The 24,824-nt window shown below is 37.8% G+C and overlaps 1 protein-coding gene across 1 annotated transcript in view; it reads left to right on the plus strand.

Moving 5' to 3' along the window:
* TM2D1 (TM2 domain containing 1) overlaps nucleotides 1–22,704 on the plus strand; it is a 44,505-nt gene extending 21,801 nt beyond the window's left edge. The window contains exons 4-7 of the mRNA XM_063817346.1: nucleotides 2,722–2,813; nucleotides 8,983–9,056; nucleotides 20,221–20,350; nucleotides 22,400–22,704. Of these exons, the coding sequence (XP_063673416.1) occupies nucleotides 2,722–2,813; nucleotides 8,983–9,056; nucleotides 20,221–20,331 (277 nt within the window). The 3' untranslated portion in view covers nucleotides 20,332–20,350; nucleotides 22,400–22,704. The remainder of the gene's footprint in view (nucleotides 1–2,721; nucleotides 2,814–8,982; nucleotides 9,057–20,220; nucleotides 20,351–22,399) is intronic.
* The last annotated feature ends 2,120 nt before the right edge of the window (nucleotides 22,705–24,824 follow it).

Here is a 24,824-nt window from a genome sequence, read left to right on the forward strand (position 1 = left end):
AAAAAAAAAAAAAGCATATATATATATATATATATATATAAAGATTGGCTAGGTGCAGTGGCTCATACCTGTAGTCCCAACACTTTGGGAGGCCAAGGCCCACAGATAACTTGAGGTCAGGAATTTGAGACCAGCCTGGCCAACATGGTGAAATTTTGTCTCTACTAAAAATACAAAAATTAGCTGGGTGTGGTGGCACATGCCTGTAATCCCAGCTACTTGGGAGGCTGAAGCAGGAGAATTGCTTGAACCCGGAAGGTGGAGGTTGCAATAAGCCGAGATCATGCCATTGCATTCCATCCTGGGCAACAGAGTGAGACTCTGTCTCAAAAAAAAAAAAAAAAAATTATGTGAAACATATATATATGTATATATAATATATACTAGTATATTATATATAGTAATATGTCATATATAACATTACCATCTTATATTAAATATATAATATAATATTTAATGTAAAACATATTACCATCTTCATATATAATATATAAAATATATATTTTAGATCATATATAATATATATAAATATGGTAATATTCATTAGGCACAACAATGGGAGAGCTTTGCACAGTGACATGTGCCTGTAGTCACATGCCAGTGTGTCCAGCTCTCCCTTTGTTTTTTCTCTTTTGTTCTTTTTTCTGTTTTTTGGAGACAGTCTTGCTCTGTCACCCAGGCAGGAGTGCAATGGCGTGATCTTGGCTCACTGCAACCTCCGCTTCCCAGGTTCAAGCGATTCTCATGCCTCAGCCTCCCAAGTAGCTGGGACTACAGGCATATACCACCACGCCCGGCTAATTTTTGTATTTTTAGTAGAAATGGGGTTTTACCGTGTTGGCCAGGCTGGTCTCAAACTCCTGGCCTCATGTGATCCAACCGCCTCAGCCTCCCAAAGTGCTGGGATTACAGGCGTGAGCTACCACAGCTGGCCCCATTGTTTCTTAAGCTCTCTGATATCTAAAATATATTACCATCTTTATATATGTTACATATATATATATATAAGGCCTAAAATTGAATTGAATTGAATATCAATATATTAACTATCTTTATATATATTATATAGGTAAAGTCTAAAATTGAATTGGACCAGGCATGGTGGCTCATGCCTGTAATCCTAGCACTTTGGGAGGCCAAGGCGGGTGGGTCACTTGAGGCCAGGAGTTTGATACCAGCCTGGCTAACATGGTGAAACCCCTTTTCTACTAAAAATACAAAAATTAGCCAGCTGTGGTGGTGTGCGCCTGTACTCCCAGGTACTTGGGGGGCTGAGGTGGAAGAATCGCTTGAACCTGGGAGGCAGAGGTTGCAGTGAGCTGAGATCACGCCACTGCACTCCAGCCTGGGCAACAGAGTGAGATTCCATCTCAAAAAAAAAGAAATAAAATTGAATTGAACATCAGTATATTACCATCTTTATATATATTATATATATAAGGTCTAAAATTGCATTTGTTTCTTTTTCTTCAAATCCTTTCCTCCTTTGTCTCATTGAATGGCACCAGTTCTACCCAGTTTCTTAAGCAGAAACTTTGGATTCATCACTTATTTTTTATTATTTTTTTGAGACAGAGTCTCACTCTGTCACCCAGGCTGGAGTGCAGTGGTGCAATCTTGGCTTACTGCAACCTCCACCTCCTGGGTTCAAGTGATTCTCCTGCCTCAGCCTCCCGAGTAGCTGGGATTACAGGTGCCTGCCACCACGTCCAGCTAATTTTTGTATTTTTAGTAGAGACTGTGTTTCACTCTGTTGGCCAGGCTGTTCTCGAACTCCTGACCTCAGTGATCCACCTGCCTCGGCCTCCCAAAGTGCTAGGATTACAGGCGTGTGCCACCGCGCTCGTCTTGGAGTCATTCTTGACTTCTCCTTTTCCCTCATTCCCCACATGTAGCCTGTTTGCTTCTGCCTTGTTAGTATTTCCCAATTTTGTTCACTTCTTTCTCCCACTGTTACTGCCCATTAGATTTCAGCATTAGTTTTTGCATTGCCTTCTAAATTATTTTTCTGCTTCTAGTTTGGTGCCCTATTCCATTGTAGATGAGGTGCTCCTGCCCTCAGCATAAAGTTTGACATCCTTATAACGTTAGACACATCAACAGCATCTCTGGGCCACTTACTACTTTTTCTAACTCCCTACAAATATGCAGTGCAGTGCAATAAAATACACACACACACACACACACACACACACACGAAAGAGAATTATGAGCGGGGATCTTACGTGATGAAATTTGACTTCAAAATGATAGTTCTGGCTGTCTCTTTTGCCTGTGACACTCTTTCCTCAGAAGCATGGCATGGCCATCTCACTCACTTCCCTCAGGTCTCTGCTCAAATATCACCTTCTTAATGAGGCCTACTCTTACCACTCCATTTAAATGGCTCCCGGCATTCTACACAGCCTGCTCTACTTCTTTTTTTTTTTTTTTTTTTGTTAACATTTATGACTTTCTAACATAGTATATGATTTATTTTTTAAATATATTTGTGTTTATTGCTCGTTACCACCAGCCTGTAAGCTATACGGGGATAGGGATCTTTGTTGCTTTTATTCATTAATATATTCCAATAGCCTAGAATAGTGCCTGACACACAGGAGGCATCTAAAAAACATTAATTGAGTGAAAGAATGAACCAATTAACAAGTAGTAGTTAATAATTTTTTTTCTAAAATGTTCACATTGGAAATATGATACTCAGATTTTAATTTTTTGCAGAAATGGCTATTCCTACAAAGTGGCAGTCGCATTGTCTCTTTTTCTTGGATGGTTGGGAGCAGATCGATTTTACCTTGGATACCCTGCTTTGGGTGCGTATGTTTCATTAAAAAAAAATCCATATGAAACCTATATTTTAGTTCATTGTAGGTGTTCTTATGGATTAAATCTCTGTGTATTTATTATAAGTTCTATATAATTGGAGTTGAGTAGTTAACGTTCTTCTGTGAGTATAGAGCTATCAATTAGCCCAACAGTTCAGCTTAGGTAAGAAATACTGACTTTTCCTATGTTTTCACCTTTATGAAAACACACACAAGATAGTGGAGGCATTTACTTACGATAGTACACTGGAACTGTCACTGCTAGTGCTGGGCACACACTGGATGTTTAGTTAATGTTTTATGAATAAATGTACATCCTCTACCACTCCAAAAAATATTTCCTTCTGCCCAAATCTCTTTCACCATTGCCCTGGGATTAGAAACTATGCACTTCTTTCAGAACAAGTTGGGGTTGGAACTTTGGTGACCCACTTGAGCTGGGGTGGGAGCCTGACTTCTATCACCCTTAGCCCCCCTTTCTATATCTTCCTTCTGGCTGTAATCACATTTACTATAGTTACTAATGCTTATGAAAACTATTTACATTTTATGATAGCTTTTGTTTAAACAGTACTTTCACATGCCTGCCCTTATTGAAGCCTTACAACCCTCTGAGTTTATCATCCTCTTTAAATCCTCTTTAACAGGTAAGGAAACTATCACCAGAGAGGTTAAGGGATTTACTGAGTCTAGAGGCTTTCCTTTATTCTGTGACATATTTGTTGTTATCATCTTTGTTTTATGGATAGGAAAATTGTCACGAGATTAAGAGATTTACCCAAGGACACTCAGCTAGTGACCTCAATTTGAACCCAAATTTTCTGGCTCCAGAGATCATGCTTTATTTACTGTAGTACTCTGCTTCTATATTAGCCCTTCACTGAGCAAATTTAAAGTTTTTGAATGCTCTGCCTTCTAGCTAGCAAAGCTAACCTTATTTCTTCCATGTTGCTACCCACAAAAGATCAAAGAGAAGTCTTCACTGTGGGGTTGATGGTAGATATATTTCTGACAGCTATACTAAAACTCAGTGTTGTAAGTTCCTAAGTAAAAGTCATGAAGTACTATATATACTTGTTTAGTTAATTAAACATATATTCAACATTTAAATAACTAAGTGATATGGAAATAATGATGAAGGTCACAGTGTATATTGGTTAAAAATAAAATAAATATGTTAGTAGGCCAATTTATGGTACAGCGCTGTAACAGAACCATAACAGTGCTGTGAGAGTATGGAAAAGGGACTGATGCAGTTGACTGAAGGAAGTTCTTAGATATGGTGACAGTTGAGCTAGGGTTTGAAGGATGAAAAGACTACAGAGGTTGAAGGCATTGCAGGGAACAGCATGTGTAAAGCATATAGTGTACACTGGGAGATTAGGGGACAATTTAGCTGATCGTGTAGGAAGAACAATGCAGGAGGTGACACTGCCTGCAGAGGTAGTCTGTGGTCCGATTATAAAGTGCTTTGAGTATCTTGCTATGGAGTTGGGTTCTTTAGATATCAAAAGTTATCCTTTTAGGTATCAGAAGCAATAGAATATTTTTTCTTTTTCTTTCTTTTTTTTTTTTTGTGACAGAGTCTCACTCTGTTGCCCAGGCTGGAGTGCAGTGGTGCGATCACGGCTCACTGCAACCTCGACCTCCTGGGCTCAAGGTATGCTCCGTCCTCAGCTCTGCCCCAAGCAGCTGGGACTACAGGCATGTACCACCATGCCTGACTTATTTTGGTATTTTTCTATAGAGATGGGATTTTGCCGTGTTGCACAGGCTGCTCTTGAACTCCTGGGCTCAAGCTGTCCTCTCACCTCAGCCTCCCAAAGTGCTGGGATTACAGGGATGACCCACAGTGCCTGGCCAATTAAAAATTTTTAAATATTTTAAATAAATTGTAATTTCTATTAAGAATCCAAGGTTAAGGAATTTAGGCATTTTTATTTTAAATGATCACTGCCTCAAAAAAAATTCTTAACTACATAATACAATGTTGACTGCAATGAAAGTAGTTATAGACAAAATCTAAAATTCAATTTTTTGCTGGGTGCAGTGGTGTGTGCCCATAGACTTAGCTACTCAACAGGCTGAGGTGGGGGGATTGCTTGAGGCCAGGAGTTTGAGGCCAGCAGAGACAACATAGTGACATAGTGAGATCCCATTTCTACAAAAAAGAAAAAAAAAATCCCATTTTACAACTAACCTTACTTAGTCTTTCTTCATGGTTATGAAAAGCAGTGGTCCTACTTATATTAGCTTTTTTTTTCCTTCATAGTGCTAATTATAAATCTGTTAGCCTCGGGGATTTGTTTATTCATTCATTTCAGTCTTCCTCTGGAATATACATTCTTTTTTTTTTTTTTTGAGGCGGAGTTTCGCTCTTGTTGCCAAGGATAGAGTGCAATGGTGCAATCTTGGCTCACTGCAACCTCTGCCTCCTGGGTTCAAGTGATTCTCCTGCCTCAGCCTCCCAAGTAGCTGGATTACAGGCATGCGCCACCACGCCCAGCTAATTTTGTATTTTTAGTAGAGACAGGGTTTCTCCATGTTGGTCAGGCTGGTCTCGAACTCCTAACCTCAGGTGATCCGCCTGCCTCGGCCTCCCAAAGTGTTGGGATTACAGGCGTGAGCCACTGCGCCTGGCCTGGAATGTACATTCTTAAAGGCAGAGGCCTTATCTGTCTTAGGCAAGTTGGTATCCTGAACAGAACCTGACAGTAAGACTCTGATAAATATTTGTCATATGAATATCAAAAAAACTAGAAACAGGCTAAATGTTCAGTAGGGAGGAACTGTCTAAAAAAATTAAGGTACAGTGTGTAACACAACAGAATACTACGCAGCCATTTAAAACAATGACATAGAAATATGTTTATTGGGAAAGTAATGTGATAACACCCATAACAGAGTAAGATGATAAATTTAAGAAAATCTAGATACTTTGCTACAGAACACCTTCTTAGGGATGCTTCACAAAAATGAACATGAGAGGTTTCTGCTAAGATAAAATATTGGATAAAGGAATAATATCTTTGTTTGGAACTGGTAAATATTACCTACTCCTGGAGTAATACATTTAAGGAAACTAGAGAACAGATCAGAGATAATATTTAAAAGTTTAAGGAACTAACAAATTTATAGTGACAGAAAGCAGATAAGTGCTTGCTGGGGAAAGACGGGGGCAAGGAGAGACAAGAAGTAGAAATTACAAAGGGGCATGAGGAAACTATTGGGTGTGACAGATATGTTCTTTTTTTATTATACTGATTGTTTCACAGGTGTTTACAAGTGTCAGATTTATCAAATTGTACATTTTAAATATGTACAGTGTATGTCATTGCATGTCATTTAGGTCATTGTATGTCATTTTAATGTATGTCATTTATAACTCAATAAAGCTGTTTTAAAAAATCAAGAGGCTGGGTGTGGTGACTCACACTTGTAATTTCAACATTTTGGGAGGCCAAGGCAGGAGGATCAGTTGAGGCCAGGAGTTCGAGACCAACCTGGGCAACACAGTGAGACCCTTGGAAATAGTGAGACCCTGCAAAGGAAAGAAGGAAGGGAAGAAGGAAAGAAGGAGAAAGGAAAAGAGGGAAAGAAAAAAAGAAAAGAAAGAAACTCCTGGAGTAACACATTTAAACTTACCAGTTCACTGTTAAAAAAAAAACTTGAAGGTTTAATCATTACAGTGACTTACAGCATATCTTACTCCAAACGTGTGATGTTAACTATGGTCCATCTATTTCTAGAAATTTAAGGCAAAGGATGATTTTAGTAATGAAGTTTCCAATAATGCCATCTTAAACTTGTTTTAGGTTTTCAAATATAAAAATACTTCATGAACACAGATAGGAAGAGCAATAAGGATTAAACGAGATAAGATACATTTGATAAATGTTAGCCCAGCAACTACTTTTGTTGTCACTATTTCTGCTACTACAGTTATTATAATCAAAAACTTCATTCATTCCTGAGAGGTATGAGAAAAAAAAAAAATTTAGGCCAGGTGTGATGGCCTGTAATCCAAGCATTTTGGGAGGCCAAGGCAGGAAGATCACTTTATCCCAGGAGTTCAAGACTAGCCTGGGCAACATAGTGAGACCCTGTCTCTACAAACAATTTTAAAAACTAGCCAGGCATAGTGGGTTATGGGGCAGGGATAGGGTGGCATGCTGCTTCAGACAGGCAGGTTAGGGAAGACTTCTCTAAAGAAGTGGTCTAAAAGGAAGAACATCCTTGGAAAATGGCACAAAAAAAGCCAAAGCCCTGATGTGATTACCTATTCTTCATGGATTAGCAGTTAAAGATATAACTTTAGAGGGACTATACTTAATATTCTCTCTTTTTCTTCTTTCTTTCTTTTTTTTTTTTTTTTTTTTTTTTTTTGAGACAAGGTTGCCCCGGCTTTGTTGCCCCAGCTGGAGTCCAGTGGCACAGTCTCAGCTCACTGCAACCTCCGTCTCCCAGGTTCAAGTGATTCTCCTGCCTCAGCCTCCTGAGTAGCTGGGATCACAGGCGTATGCCACCATGCCTGGATAATTTTTGTATTTTTAGTAGAGACAGGGTTTCACCATGTTGGCCAGGCTGGTCTCGAACTCCTGACCTCAGGTGATCCACCTGCCTCGGCCTCCCAAAGTGCTGGGATTATAGGCATGAGCCACCGCGCCTGGCCAATATTCTTTTTTATAAACAAATTGAAGAAAAAGAAACTATGACATTCTCAAGTTTATACTAACATGCTTTGTGAAGAGGAATACATTTCGGAAATACAAAGTACACTGGATAAAACCTCAGCAGACAATTTTCTTTGTGCAACTAATAGTACCATGCAACTAATGAAAAAACTAAGGGAGTTTTTATTAAGGTAATGGATGAAATGATGGGAGTGTTTGGGAAGCAGAAATACGAGAATATTTATCAATTTATGCAACAAATATTGAGCATTTACTATGTGCCAGGCAATGTTGTTGGCGCTAAGGACACAGGAGTAAAGAAAACAGATAAAAGGCCCTGCCCTAATGGGGCTTCTGTGTGACAGATAGTAATCAAAGATAAAATGTTAGGTAAGTGAATGTTTTGAGGAAAACTAAAAGCAAAATTTTTAATTATTTCTGTATTTTAATAGTTATTAACTTATTGCCGCCATGTTATTTCTGTACTTGCAACATTATTCTGCTATATGTGGGGGAAAAAGTCATCTAATGTCCTTACATAGTTCAATCTTATTTGTGTATTCTCAGGTTGTGGGAGAATCCTCTGTGTGATCCTCTGTGAGATGTGTGATCTCATCCTCTCTTAGGATTTTTAGCTGGCATCTATTTGTAGTTGATATATGGAACTACATTTTCACAAAGAGTCTTGTCTTATACCATTTTTATATCTCATATGAGATGTCTTGTAAGAAACTCAAGTTTAAATTCATAAGAGATTAATCATCCCACCCCCAGCCCACCCCCAATCTGCCTCTTACAATCGTTTTTGGGTTATATTATTGTAGATGTCCCATATTAGATACTCTGTTATCATCTATTTTAGCATCTTAGCTCTTGGGTTGGGACCAAGGACAAAGCTGTATATAGTGCTCAGCACAGAATTGTTGATTTTGACTATAGAGCTAATAAACAGGTGATCCTTAGGAAAAAGAAATATATAAGATAAAGGTAATTGGATTGCTAATAAAATTTTGCAATTTTACAACAAGAGCAGTGTTTTTTCCTGATTTTTTTTTTGGCATGACAATTTTTATATTTTAACTCTCCAAATGTACAGTAAATTTTGGGTCACATAATGTATGAAGTCTAAATAAGTAATTAAGGATTTTAGGACTAAAAGATGTAACTCTGGTGTACTGAGATTTAAGGATTATTTCCTTAGGCCTTTTCTCTTAGAAATTTTATTAGATTATATTGAGGTTTTTTTCAGTTACTAATATTTATTTAAGGGAATTAAATTATTTTTTGGCATTTCTGTGTAGAGGGTTCCTTTAAACTCTTCTCATTTTCAAGCGAAGATTTGATTTCTTTAAGTGTTACTTTTATGTTCTTGATATAAAGAGCGTGATATATATATATATAATAATGGTTTATTGGAAAATGGAGCAGTTTGTTAATATTTAGAAGACCTTCCAGATTATAAATGACTTTACCTTCTTTTCTAGGTTTGTTAAAGTTTTGCACTGTAGGGTTTTGTGGAATTGGGAGCCTAATTGATTTCATTCTTATTTCAATGCAGGTAAGTTTCTCAATCTAGAATGTAAACTACTTTTACATTCAAAATTGAGTTCTGTGATCTCCTGTTCTATTTAAAATGTTTAGTATACGAGGAAGCAGAGAAGAATGGTTGTTTCCATTTTTCTTCATGTACTAGATCTAAGGAATCCTGGTCATGTTTCCAACTAGCATTTCTCAAACTGTGCTCTACCAGTTAGTAGTTCTCAAAGACATAAGAAGTTCATTAAAAAAGATTCCGTGCTCAAATATGATTTGTAAATGTGAGTTCAATTGAGTTAAAGAAGTTTCTTTACTGAATAAGTTCTCAAAATCTTTTTAATATATGTTGTCTCTAAGAGGGATTGTGGTTATTTTTCAAACCCGTTTCTTTTCCTCATAGTCACTGTCACCTTGTCAATTACCATAAAAGCATTGATAGGATTCTGTTATACATATGGGCATTGTGGAAGCAGAGACAAGATTTTCTTTTGCACTGGACAGGCACTCCATACTAGTATTGTGTTGTTTGCAAATTACAGAAACTGAAATCCAGCTAGCTTAAGCTAAAAAGAAAAAAAAAAAAGGGCGTTCTTTAGAAAATCTGAGAATGTAGACCAGATATGTATAAACAAATGATATACATGTTTAGGGCTCTCCTGATAACTCATCTTGCTTTTCTCCATAGCCTTATTTTCTCCTGCTGCAGTGGGACTGGGGGCGGGCATAGTTTGTGAAATGCTGTCCTTAAACATTTAAAAGTGCCACCAGATGTTTTCTGTTAAATTATGTAGAACTGATTGTGGTTAACTCATGAGGATTCTTAGAGAAAGAGATGAATTTTTCACAACAAATGTTGACAAACAGCATTTCAACAAGCATTTATGGAGCACCTAACGTCTTTAGCAAGTGTGTCAGTTGCATTTAGAGCATCATCTGTTTTGCTCTGCTTTCTCATATAGTATTTCCACTCTTCAATTCTGTCTGCTTGATGTTATCATTATGCTTTAAAAGAAAGTCACAATCTAGGAGATTTGGATACCATACTGTGAGGAGGAGGCAGCATATGGACCAATAAGATACCAGAATTAAACAAGGAAAATATTTGGTTTTAAAGTTGGAATTTTCCTGTCTGTACTCGTAAACATATGCCTAACCAAATATCCTGCCTTCTCTAACTGTGGGACAGGCAAGCAGGCATGAAGAGGCTAAGGTACTTGTGCACATATGCTTAGAAATGAGCTTCTCACTTTCAGTGAGGATCCAAGGAATTTAATGTATTATTGGGATTCTTTGAGTTAAGATATCCAGAATTCAAAGTGTCTTTGAAACTGAACCATTTAGTTAATATTTTCATGCTAGGTTCTTTCTTTGGTGATATTATTGAATTGTAGCTTTAGTTATATCAAATTATAGAGCTAATTTGATTCAGTCACTGCTTTCTGATTCATTTATACCTGAACTTTTTACAATAAATAGTTTTTTTTTTTTTTTTTTTTTTGAGACAGGGTCTCACTGTGTCACACAGGCTGGAGTGCAGTGGTGTGATCTCAGATCACTGTCAACCTCTGCCTCCTGGGCTTAAGCGATCCTCCCACCTCAGCCTCCCAAGTAGCTGAGACTACAGGTGTGCGCCACCATACCTGGCTAATTTTTGTATATTCTGAAGAGACAAGGTTTCCCCATGTTGCCCAGGCTGGTCTCCTGAGCTCAAGCAATCTGCCCACCTCAGCCTTCCAAAGGGCTATTATTACAGGCATGAGCAACTGCACCTGGCCTCTAGTTGTTTAACTTAAAGATCTTCTGGGATTAGGAGTCGATCACATTAAGAAATTATTGAGGTGTAGAGTTAGAGTGTGTGAACATCTGCAGTAAATTCCCCTAAATAAGACATTTTCACAGGTATGATCAGTTTAGACTGCTTTCAAATTGAGGGAGATTATAATCCATTTCAAGCATAGCCAAATAAGATGGGTAGCCTTATTCTTCATGTCATTTAACATATTTAACATTTGATGTTGACATCATCAGTTTTAGAGGAGAATTCCTGGGCTTAAGCGATCCTCTCATCTCAGCCTCCCAAAGTGTTGGGATTACAGGCATGAGTCACTGTGCCTGGCCCTGGCTCATCTTTTTGTTTATTTTTCTTTCCTTCCCCATTCTTGCCATGACTTTCTCTCTTTCTTTTTTTTCTTTTCTTTCTCTTTCTTTCCTTCTTTCTTTTCTCTTTTTCTTTCTTTCTCTCTTCTTCCTTCCTTCCTTCTTTCCATCTGTCTTTCTGTCTTTCTTTCTTTTTTGCCATTAAATATTATTTTCCAGTGAGTAGCAATGTGTTTCTGTTGGACTGTGATCCCATAAACGTATCGGGCATGGATTCAAGACCTATAAAAACATACTGTAGTCTAGTTATAGTTTGTCTTTGAACAGAAACAATACAAAGTATAATGCCCATATTGCTAAAGTAAGCTTTACATGTTGCTATGTTTCCTGAAAATACTTTTATGAGTTTGTCTATTTGTTATTAAACTTTGGAATTTTCTATCTTTTGTTCCTAAAAATATACAGATAATATGAATGATGATGCATGGCATGAAATAATACATAGAATACAGTCCAGAAAATCTAAATCAGTGATACATGTATAGCATACCATCTTTCAGCTGTGGGTAACTATGGTATATATAACTACTATATATATAGTTATTCATAAGGTAGTTTTGAATATTTAAAGACACTCATTCTTTTGTGCCATATATATATATGTGTGTGTATATATATATATATATGTATATATATATATATATATATACATTTTTTTTTTTTTTTTTTTTTTTTTTGAGATGGAGTTTTCGTCGCCCAGGCTGGAGTGCAGTGGCTTGATCTCGGCTCACCGCAACCTCCACCTCCTGGGTTCAAGCGATTCTCCTGCCTCAGCCTCCTGAGTAGCTGGGATTACAGGCACGCACCACTATGCCTGGCTAATTTTATATTTTTAGTAGAGATGGGGTTTCTCCATGTTGGTCAGACCGGTCTCGAACTCCTGACATCAGGTGATCCACCCACCTTGGCGTCCCACAGTGCTGGGATTACAGGCATAAGCCACTGCACCCAGCCTCCTTATATTTTTATATATGTCATGAAGGATAGATTAGATAATACAAGTTTTTTATCAGAAAAACGAGTTTGTTTTGATTATATTTAAACCTCTTTCCTCATTCACGCAATCTGGACTTTTTTTTTTTTTTTTTTTGAGATGGAGTTTTGCTCTTGTCGTCCAGGCTGGAGTGCAATGGTGTGATCTCAGCCCACTGCAACCTCTGCCTCCCAGGTTCAAGCGATTCTTCTGCCTCAGTCTCCCAAGTAGCTGGGATTATAGGCACGCACCACTACGCCCAGCTAATTTTGTGTTTTTAGTAGAGATAGGGTTTCACCATGTTGGTCAGGCTGGTCTCAAACTCCTGACCTCAGGTGATCCGCCCACCTTGGCCTTCCAAAGTGCTGGGATTACACGTGTGAGCCACCATGCCTGGCATAGGCATGGGCATTTTTAATTATACCAAAATCACTGACGTATATTCTGCAAAATAAAAAGAAAATAAAGTCTCTTATATTAAGTGGAGACAAACAGCTACAAATCAGAAAGATGAGGATATGTGGAGGGAAAATGGAAATAAGTATTACAACATAGAAAGTTATTGGAAGTATGCTGGGTTCTTTCTTTGTCACAATTTTTTAAAAATCCTGTTCATCATGGAAGAAATTGCTTTTACTTTCATTCCTATTAATATAACAGAGTGGATTTCCTTAAAGGACTAATAACCATACAAGCAGCAGAAATTTAGCATAATGTCTGAAACATTTATGAATTTTATAAATACATTTAACAGACTGGTAAAGTATGTTTCATGAGTTTGATATTTATTATATACCACTCTAACACTGGGTTATATACTGCTTTGTATTAGTTTTTAACTTTTAAACAATGGATTTGACTTTTCACACATAAATTTTTGAGGAAAAATGACTTTTATTAATCTGCTATAGTACCAGTTATGTTAAACAGAGTATGCCCTTAAAAATTTTTGCTGATTTGAAACTGTATGCAGTATGCCTTATACAAAGTGTGGCTTTGTGCCTAGTGCAAGCAAGATGAGATGCAAAATGTAGTTTTTAAAAAAGTGATTGTTTTTCTGTAGGACCTGTTTTAGTCCATTTGGGGCTATAACAAAATACTTTAGACTGTATTATTTCTTTTTGTTTTGTTTTGTGTGTTTTTTTTTTTTTTGAGAGTGAGTCTCGCCCTATTGCTCAGGCTGGAGTACAGTGGCGCAATCTCGGCTCACTGTAATCTCTGCCTCCCGGCTTCAAGCGATTCTCATCCCTCAGCCTCCTGAGTAGCTAGGATTACAGGTGCCAACCACCACACCTGGCTAATTTTTGTATTTTTAGTAGAGACGGGGTTTCACCATATTGGCCAGGCTGGTCTTGAACTCCTGACCTCAAATGATCCACCCACCTTGGCCTCCCAAACTGCTGGGATTACAGGCATTAGCCACTGTGCGTGGCCTAGACTAGATTATTTCTAAACCATGGAAAATTACTTCTTATAGTTCTGGAGGCTGGGAAGTCCAGTATCAAGGCACCAGCAGGTTCAGTGTCTGGTAAGGACTCTCTGCTTCATAGATGGTGCCTTCTATATGTGCCCACATGGTGTAAAGGATAAGGTCATTAATCCCTTTAGTGGATGGTGGAGCCCTAATGACTTAATAACTTTCCAAAGGCCCTACCTCTTAATACCAACACATTTGGGGTTAGACTTCAACGTAGGAATTTTGTAGGGACACAAACATTCGAAACATAATAGGGCTAAATTCCTGAATTTCACAGTGTCACTTGAGAGGTAATGAATAAAAATGAAAGTTGATATGATAAACTATACATTATGGCATCAGTGGAAATCGGTTTAGTGAGCACCAACTTAGGTATGGTAACATGGGGTCCTTGCCCTAGAGGAACCTATTATCTTTTCCAAGAATAGTCTGATAATAGATTCCATTTATTTTTAGAAACAAAATATTTCCAGATGAGTGCCTATAGTCTCAGCACTTTGGGAGGCCGAGGTGGGAGGATCACTGGAGCTCAGGAGTTTGAGACCAGCGTGGGCAACACAGTGAAACTCCTTATCTACAAAAAATTTTTAAAAAATTTGCCAGGTGTGGTGCATGCCTGTAGTTCCAACTGCTCAGGAGGCTGAGGTTGGAGGATCACTTGAGCCTGAGAGATCGATCAAGGTTGCAGAGTGAACCGTGATTGTAGTACTACACTCTAGCCTGAGCAACAGAGTGAGACCCTGTCTCAAAAAATAATAATAAAATAAAATATTTCCTTGGGGGCTGTAGGCCTAATAAACACTTTTCTTAATTTTTATCTTTTAAAAAATCTTTGCATTTTACCAACATTTTTAAAAGCCTAAGCTTTTCAGTTTAGACCAAAATGTGGCCAAGGCTATGGAATCACGTGTATGTGAACCAGTTTGTTTGGTCAAAGACATAGCCTATGCCTTTTTGATCAAAAGAAGGACTAAAAGCATAATTGCCATAAATCTACTACCAATGCTGGAAAAGGTGGTATACTTGATAGTTTGCTAGATGTAGGACAACAATATATACAAACAGAAGACTTTTTTTATTTTTATTTCTGAGATGGAGTCTTACTCTGTTGCCCAGGCTGGAGTGCAGTGGCACGATCTCAGCTCACTGCAACCTCCACCTCCCAGGTTCAAGCAATTCTCCTGCCTCAGCCTCCTGAGTAGCTGGGATTACAGGCATGTGCCACCGTGCCCAGCTAATTTTTAGTAGAGACGGGGTTTCACCATGTTGGCCAGGCTGGTCTCAAACTCCTGACCTCAGTTGGTCTGCCTGGCTCGACCTCCCACAGTGCTGGTATTATGGGCATAAGCCACCGCACCCAGCCACAGAGGAGTTTTTTTTTTGGGTGGGGTGGGGCGGTGGGGGGACAGAGTCTCGCTCCATTGCCCAGGCTGGAGTGCAGTGGCACGATCTTGGCTCACTGTGACCTCCGCCTCCTGGGTTCAAGCGATTCTCCTGCCTCAGCCTCCTGAGTAGCTGGGACTACAGGCATATGCCACCGCGCCCAGCTGATTTTTGTATTTTTAGTAAACACGGGATTTCACCATGTTGGCCAGGATGGTCTCGATCTCTTGACCTCATTACCTGCCCGCCTCAGCCTCCCAAAGTGCTGAGATTACAGGCGTGAGCCACCGTGTCTGGCCACAGAGGACATTTTATAGACATCAAATCTTTCAGATAGCTCCCTGTATCATTATTTAACCCTGGTGTGATATATTGGGAAAATAAATTGGAAAACCGAAGTGACTGATCATTTGAGTAACTTTTACTCTGTCATGTGACCTTAATTAGGTAGATTTCACTTAGTTCACTTACCCTGTGGGTAGATTTTTTTTTAGTGCCTTTAAGAGGATTTTCCAAACAATATCTTAAACTGGTTCTGAGACGAATCCCAATGCTATGTTTTCCTCAGGATATAAATGGTGACTCTTATTCATTCCTTAAAGAATAGTGTTTATGTTGGTCATTTATGATTAATACTAAGAATTCTTTAAGTCAAATGAAGTCAGGTGTTCTGAATGCATAAATTCTGGCACTGTGTAGGAATTTTGATGCTTAATTAAAATGTGACTAATCAGATGGTTTTAGTGGCATCATCTTAAAATTAGTCACACACAGAAGTGAAATATGGATACAAAAATGTAGTCTGACTTTTAAGAAAGTATTAGTTATTTGGGGGAGTTGGGATGGATACAGGTTGCATTATCCTTTACTTGCAGACAGCTGAATCCTTTTACTTTTATCACCAGATTGGTAGGTTTGCAGGAGATGATCTGATCTTGCTGATGTTACTGTTGGCATTCTTTGTATGGAGGAACTCAGAAGTCTTTTAGATAGAGAAAGCGTAGATTGATATAAAATGGTCTTATTTTTTTTCTTTCACTTCTTAATTCATTCATTACATTTGAAATTTATAAAATACTTGAGTTACCTAAGAAGCATGACTTCACTGACAATGCTCTTAAATGAGGGGTCATATCAATTGCCAAAGTTGGGGTGATAAAGTACTTACTGGTAACCACATTTTTTTTCCTTTATTCTTAGTAGAATACCACCTAAGTATATACAAACAAATTACATTTTACACTAACAAGATCAAAAGTTTATAAATTGCAAACATTAATACTACAACATTAAGTGCAAATAAGATACTAGCTTTTTGTACAGTAAAATATATATAACATAAAAATTGCCACTTTAATCTTTAAGTGTACAGTTCAGTGGCATTGTGTTCAGAATATTTTACAACTGTCACCACTATCTATTTCTAAAACTTTTTCATCACTGCAAAAATACCGTACCCCTTAAGTAATAGCTTCCTTCCCCTTCTCTTCCCACCTTCTGGTACCCTCTAATATACTTTTTGTCTTTTTGAATTTGCCTGTTCTAAATTTTTGCTTTTACAAATAGAGACAGGATCTCACTTTGTTCCCTAGGCTGGTCTCAAACTCCTGGGCTCAAGCTATCCTGCCTCGGCCTCCCTAAGTGCTGGGATTACAGACATGAGACACTGTGCCCAGCCAGCTTCAGGATATTTCTTAGCAGAGAAATAAACTCATAATTTTGGGTTCCATACTCTGTTGCCTATGGACAAATGGACATGGACATATTTACTGAGTAAAAAAATTCCCAGTATTGGGGTATTTTACTTTCTTTTTTTAGAGACAGGGTCTTGCTCTGTTGCCCAGGCTGGAGTGCAGTGGCGTGATCATAACTCATTGCAGCCTCGAATTCCTGGGTTCAAACAACCTTCCTGCCTCAGCCTCCCATCCAGTATGGGATATTTTAAAAGATTTGTAATTTTATAATTAATAATACAATCATATACTCATAATGAAAGATGTTAGAATTGGCAAATTTATTATATATGTGTATGTGGGTGCTTAAAACAGGTTTTATTATTTATTTATTTTTTCTTTGAGATAGAGCCTCACTCTGTTGCCCACGTTGGAGTGGAGTGGTACGATCTCAGCTCACTGCAACTCTGCCTCCTTGGTTCAAGCAATTCTCATGCCTCAGCCTCCCTGGTAGTAGCTGGGATTACAGGTGTGCACCACTGTGCCTGACTAATTCTTGTATTTTTTTTTGGTAGATACTGGGTTTTGCCATGTTGGCCAGACTGGTCTCGAACTCCTGGCCTCAAGCAGTCCTCCCACCTTGGCCTCCCAAAGTGCTGAGATTACAGGCATGAGCCACCACAGCCTGTCTTAATTTGGCAAAGGAATATGGATCTAAATAGTTGAAATCTTTATAGCTGATCTTTTTTTTTTAAAGTAAATAAAACAGTTTCTTCTGTGACCAGATAGTTCATAGAAAAGTGTGTTGATGATACTTTGTAGTGGCTTAAGCTGAGGTGTTTGTATCTAAATCTTATAGTCATAGAAGACATTAAAACTTTAAAAATACTGTACAGATCAGCTTATTCTATTCTTCATTATAATCAATAAGAAAAATTGAGATCCAGTAAGGAATAAATTATTTGATCCTACAGCTAGTTATAGAAAGAGACAGCTTTCTCTTCCAAGTTTTCCTTTCAGTTTAGTGCTTTACCACACCGACTTAATTTGGTTATTTAAATAGGGTTGCATTTTGTCACCCAGGCTGGAGCGCAGTGGTGTGATCATAGCTCACTGCAATCTTGAACTCCTGGGCTCAAGCAATCCTCCTACCTCAGCCTCTCGAGTAGCTGAGACTACAAGCGCACACCATGGCACCTGGCTAATATTTTGTTTTCATTTTTTTTGGTAGAGGCAAAGTTCTTGCTTTTTTGCCCATGCTGGTCTCAAACTTCTGGCTTCAAGCAGTCTTCCTGCCTTGGCCTCCCAAAGTGTGGGATTACAGTTAATTTTTATGTAAACTCATAAATAAGTGTCAAGCCAAATCAATTTAATCTTTGACAAGTAAGTCAATGTGCATAACAGCACCTGACATGGTGTGTGGCACACATGTGCTTTGTAAGTACTACTTGAATATTAACATGTGTAGTTCACTAGAATAAGTTCCCTGTTGGCAGAGATGGTATTTTATTCACTGTTAGTGTATAATGTCTGGCATAGAACCTGGAATATCACAGGAATTAAATATTTGTTGAATAGTTTTAAGATCAAATTTATTTTTAAAATGAGGAATGCTTTATAGCAATGTCCTTCAATTTCAAAAACAAAGTCCATACTCTCCACATATTTTTAAATTGACATTTAAGTTTTCTATCGTAAGTTTAAATAGTTGCAAAGGATATAACTTCTAGTTTGCAAATATTTACATATTTAAATAAAAGTGTTACATCAATTTTGAAATGTATCCAACAGAATATAAATATCGTAGGATTTTAAATATCACCTACTCAAAAAAGATGTGCATGAACTCTTCACTAACCATTATAATTTTTACATTGCTTCTTCCTTGAATTTTTATTTTTATTCCTCTTCTACAGAATTTTATCCTAATATAATATATTTTTAGGTTTAAAAACTTTCTACTAGGCTGGGCACATTGGCTCACGCCTGTAATTCCAGCACTTTGGGAGGCCGAAGCAGGCAGATCAATTGATGTTCTTAACCATCATCCTAGTACTAGGAGTTTGAGACCAGCCTGTTCAACATAGTGAAATCCTGTCTCTACAAAAAAATACAAAAACAAAATTAGCTGGGCGTGATGGCGCCCACCTGTAGTCCCAGCTACTTGGGAGGCTGAGGTGGGAGGATCGCTAGAGCCCAGGAGGGGGAGGTTGCAGTGAGCCAAGATCATGCCATTGCACTCCAGCCTGGGTGACAGAGTGAGACCCTATATCAAAAAACAAACAAACAAACAAACGAAAGAGAGAAAACTTCTAGTGAATCATCTTATTCATTAAAATTAAAATATTTAAAAATTTTCTGTGATTTTTTGTTTGGATTGAGTTGTCATTATAATAATGATACACAGTTGATCAAAACAGCATAAACATGTTGCAAATTATTTTTAAACAAAAAGACGTAAAATGTTATTGGAAATGCATCTTTGGAACAGATATAGTAGAATGTATTTTTGGACCTTTGAGTAAAGGATAGTTCCCTAAATCCAATATTTTGAGTTATCCCTTTGTTTGGCACTTCAGAGGCTTTCACACCTCAGGGAAATATGCCATCATAAGACTCGGGGTGTCCTGGATGGTAGGTATGCTTTACTGTTAACAAGTGGGAGAAATGACCACAGTGAGGAGAAGTGGGAAGGGAAACTGGCAGGATGCTTCCAGTGTAGCATGGTATCAGGCAAATTTGTTTTACAAAGAGTATTTAGGGAATTAAGATCTCGGGATTGATTTCTCCTCTGGGCCCACATACACCTTGGTAAATCTTTGTCCACCTTTAATGCTACAGTTTGAAGATTGCTACCTTAGAGGATAATTTATAGAGATTATGTTAACTAGATTGTCACATATGTGATTAAGTGGACAAGATGATTGTAGTGAACGTGTGCTGTTTTTTTCTACCTCTTCCTTTTCCATTCCAGGTGGTTCTGGCAGGACTGTCAATGATACAACCTCATCTACAGGCAGCCTGGCCTGGCCAATCATATTAAATCTATTCCCATGGATATAGTAGTTTGTCCACAGTATGCATAAAAACCAAGCAGATCAATAAAAGTCTTTCCCTGGAATTGGTATATAAACAGTGGGGAGGAAAAGTTTACTTTCTTTGTATTAGGAGCTGCTGAGCTGGGAATATGTGACTCTCGAGCTGTTGGCAATTAGTTAGAGTGCCACTCTGCAGAATGAAGACAAGCAGAGCTAAGCAAGGAGGCAGGGAAGCCAAGGGCCTCAGGGAGCACAGAATTCAGTCCTTGGTTCCTGTAGCTTTTCTTTTGATCCTTTGAGCTATCCCAGTATATCCCAGTAGTTGTTTTCAGCTACATGAGCCACTAAATTACCTGTTTTTGCTTAGGTTAGAGCTGGATTTTTGTTGCTTCTGAAATACTTTTATTAACAACTGAGAAAAGTAAACAAAGTGTTGTGAAATATCTTTTGTAAAATGAATAATTTTGAAATTTTGTCTCTTCTAGATTGTTGGACCTTCAGATGGAAGTAGTTACATTATAGATTACTATGGAACCAGACTTACAAGACTGAGTATTACTAATGAAACATTTAGAAAAACGCAATTATATCCATAAATATTTTTTAAAAGAAACAGTAAGTGATATATATATATATATGTAATATCTTATAGTGGTATATTATTCATATAAAATTATGAGAATTTTAGGACCATAGAAAATTTTAAGAGACGATATAAACCTCTCAGGTACCCCTATGCCTGAAACATCTCCAATCCTTTGAAAAGCATTTTAGTCCACGCTCATGGCTCCTTTGGTTCCCACTTCAGACTCTTTGCAGTGCATATGGTTAAAGGACAAAGTTCACAAGAAAAAAGTAACATCAAAGCAAAAAGGCATTTATTATTTGATGGTTATGATGAAAGTATGTGCCATAAATAGCTCAATATAACAGATATTTCTGCTGCCCATCCCTCTAAGGGTCAGTATAATCTTTAACTTCCTTCTTTGCTTCTCCTTCCCTGAAACTAAAAATAGATACTGAAAGAGTCCAAAGCCTGAATTCCCAGTAAGTGCTTCTTCTAACCTAAAGTTTGGCTCTGCCTGTAAGAATTATTGGCCTCAGCTTTATCTTTTTTTCTTTTTTGAGACAGAGTCTTGCTCTGTTGCCCAGGCTGGAGTGCAGTGGCTCAATCTTGGCTCACTGCAACGTCTGCCTCCCAGGTTCAAGCGATTCTCGTGCCTCAGCCTCCCCAGTAGCTGGGACTACAGGCACACACCACCATGCCCGGGTAACTTGTATTTTTAGTAGAGACGGGGTTTCGCCATTTTAGTCAGGCTAGTCTCGAACTCTTCAGGTGATCCACCTGCTTCGGCCTCCCAGAGTGCTGGAATTACAGGCGTGAGCCACTGTGCCTGGCTGGCCTCAGCTTTAAATAAGTGATAAACCTGCTGAAGTCAGAGATACCATCCTTTTTCCTGGTTCAACTCTCTGGTTTTCTGGGACTCTGCTACTACAAGGTTTTTTTAATTTCAATTACCATACATTAGTCTATTCTAATAATCTTCCAATAATGCAAACTTTTACTCAGGATTTTGGTAGAATATCAGGAAAACCATTTCCTGGTATAATTATTCTCTGTAATAGAGAAATCCTATATATCATGTAGGGTGAAGGGTAGTTTTTATGTAATAGTTCACTTTGAACTGTCTAGCAGCTGTCTAGAAGCTTTCATAGACACAGACAGGCAGAGAGAAAGATAGGGTAGATGTCTTAACCATTATCCTTGTTCTAGGGTTTTTCAGTCAACTCTATCTCAAAGGACTGCTTCTAGAGGCCAGCAAGAGAATAGACATTTGTTTTCTGTCTTGTAGAACAGAAACAGGATATGAAGTATACTTTTGCCCTTTAGGTGGATTTTTTTCTTTTCTAACAGTAAAATTATGGATATGCCTTGTAGTTATTGTCATGGGATTGAACAGTGACACACCCTCAAGATGTAAGGAATTTATTCAACTGATTGTCCAAAAGGTTTTCCAAATCTTATAAACTGTAAGTCATTGAGCCTTAAAATTAGAATAAAGCTTAGAGATCCATCTACCTCTTACCAGGAAAAAAATCAAGACCTAAGGAAGTTGAGAGTAAGACACACAACTAATTAGTGCAAAACTGAAACTAGAATCTAGGTCTTCCATACATTCTGTTACATGTTTGTTCTCTTCCTCCCATCCTACCCCAGCTCCAGTCAACTGTATCATTTTGTATTAGGCATTTTTGTTTTGGAAATTGTTTTTCCTATTTTATGAGAAGGATTGGGTAGTTTCATGTAACTTTTATTATTCATACTGTAAATTGTGTCTCTTTCAAAAGTAGATTGTTTCTAAACCATAGTGTGTAAAAATTAAGCAAATGTAATTTTAAGAGGAATCTCATTCTTGGTAGCCTATTATGTAAACATTTAGGTGGGATTCCAGATTCAGATTTGAAACTTAAAACCTGAAAGGCCCATTGAGAAGGCCAGTATCTGCATTATCATTCATGTAATCTCTCTACATTATACAGAAGTGCTCCAAGAGTGAGAAAAAAATACATTGAGCAAATGAAATGTTAAAATGTACATCTGCAGTAACCTCATTGGACTCTTAAAAAATATGTGTTTTAACGTATTTCTTCTTTCTGTTTTAGGATTTGAGCCTCCTTGATTTTAATAGAGAACTTCTAGTGTATGGATTTAAAGATTTCTCTTTTTCATTCATATACCATTTTATGAGTTCTGTATAATTTTTTGTGGTTTTTGTTTTGTTGATTTAAAGTATATTATTGTGAGATTTATTTAATAGGACTTTCTTTGAAAGCTGTATAATAGTGTTTCTCGGGCTTCTGTCTCTATGAGAGATAGCTTATTACTCTGATACTCTTTAATCTTTTACAAAGGCAAGTTGCCACTTGTCATTTTTGTTTCTGAAAAATAAAAGTATAACTTATTCACATTTTTAGTGCTTTTGTTATTGAGAAAATCTTCTTAAATGTTGAATGTAGCTGTCTTACCCATTTTGATCCTTCAAAGCAGTTAATCCATGGTGTGAACAAATACCATTTATATTGCCTGGGGCTTCAGTCTCGTGTATGACAACCCACCTGTTTTTCTGCAGCTTTCAGATCTGTCTTTGCCTTGGTATCCAGGGAGCCTTGGTATCCTTGGATCATTAGGGAGTCTGTGAAACCTTGAGGCAACATGTACACTTCTGGCATTGATGCAGGCCTCTGAGGTGTGAACTTTTTCCTTTTTTGCTTTGGGAATGCTACACTAGTTTTGGAAGACCAGATGCTGACTCATCTAACTCACCGCAGTTATATTTGAAGCTGGATGGACAAGGTGGGAGCACCAAACAGATGATTAATGTCTTCCATCTGTGAGCACCACCAGGCAGATGCCGGCACAGGTGCCTTAAGTGATGTACCAGTGTCTGAAAAAAGCAGCACCTGTATGTTAGCACTGATTTTTCTTACCATGTTTAGAGGGGTTTTAAGAAGATGGAAATACATGAAATGTTATGTCCCCAGAATACTATCCCACTTTTTCTTCAGTAACAGGCATACCAATTTCAAAATTACTAGTGTCGGTGCTCCTCAAGAGTAAAAACCATAATTTTTTGTCACACATTTTCCTCAAAAGTGGACAGTATAGTATAATTAGCTTCATAACATGTAAATCATTCAATAGCTTCTCAAGTTGGTGGGAGATTATTAAATATTAATATATGAAATGAACTTGGCTTGACCCCCAGTGTACACCAGAAACATCTCTTCGATTTGTTCAAAGAGACGTTTGAACAAGTTTGATTGTCTACTGAGTGGGAGGCCTGATCTATATGGGGGGATGCGGGAGTGAACAAAATCCCTGCCCTTTAGAAGCTTATATTCTCTTGGAACTTACTTTTTCACCGTGATATTTTTGGTCACAGTTAAACTAGTTGGCAGATACTCATTTTCTAGTGTCCCTGAGGTTCCTTTAGGTTGCAGACAGTGCTTTGTAGTTTACTTCGGTATCATCTAAGCCCAGATTGTGAGTCATGTTTCCACAGTCAAGTTAGTTCAACTATATAAGAAATACCTACTTGGGAGGCTGAAGCAGAAGAATCACTTGAACCCTGGAGGCGGAGGTTGCAGTGAGCCGAGATTGTGCCACTGCACTCGAGCCTGGGTGACAGAGCGAGACTCTGTCTCAAAAAAAAAAAAAAAAAAAGAAATAACCTGCAGTCAAATTTTGGAAAGTAATCTTGATCCTTGCATAATAGCTATAGTCATTAACTTGGCCAGGTAGTAAGTCTGTTTCAAAGCAGGTGATGCTAAAAAGTATTTGTTCAAATAAGCTATACTCTTAAAGGGTTGTTGATGAAGCATAGAAACAAAGTCCCTTCACAACACATTATTAAGCCTTTAGACTTTATTTTCACTTTAGTTTCCTGAATTTGCATGACAAGAACACTTCTAGTTTGCCTAATTCTGTTGCCTAATACGTAATTCTTTAACAGATTTTTTAATAAACTCATGTGAATGCATTTAAATTCTATTTGTCAGATTTTTTTCTTTCACTGAGCACTATTATGACAATTTGTTAGTAGTGTGTATGAATATGAATTATATGTTAAGCCCTCTCTATCAGATGTTTTATATGTTAAACCTGCTTTTATATGAGTGACCAAAATTGTGAGATGCATTAGCTCAGTCATTCCTTATTACTGCTAAGCCTTTTAAGGCAGAATGGAAAGGATTCTTTCAATCCTATAGAGATGTTTAGTGCCTTGTAGCAGTGATGTACAAATGATACTACTTTTGCCTAAAGGATTGGTATAATTTCCAGAAGTACCTATTTACCCAGAAATATTCCTTACTTCAAAGATTCTGTTATGTCTATGGCCAGCATTTGTTCATGGAACTGCTAAGAGTATAAAAGAAATATTGGTTGGGGGTTATTTTATTTTATTTTTAGATGGAGTTTCACTCTTGTTGCCCAGGCTGGAGTGCAATGGCACAATCTTGGCTCACTGCAACCTCCACTTTCCGGGTTCAAACGATTCTCCTGCCTCAGCCTCCTGAGTAGCTGGGA

This window comes from Pan troglodytes, chromosome 1 (assembly GCF_028858775.2).
Source record: "Pan troglodytes isolate AG18354 chromosome 1, NHGRI_mPanTro3-v2.0_pri, whole genome shotgun sequence".
Taxonomy (NCBI): domain Eukaryota; kingdom Metazoa; phylum Chordata; class Mammalia; order Primates; family Hominidae; genus Pan; species Pan troglodytes.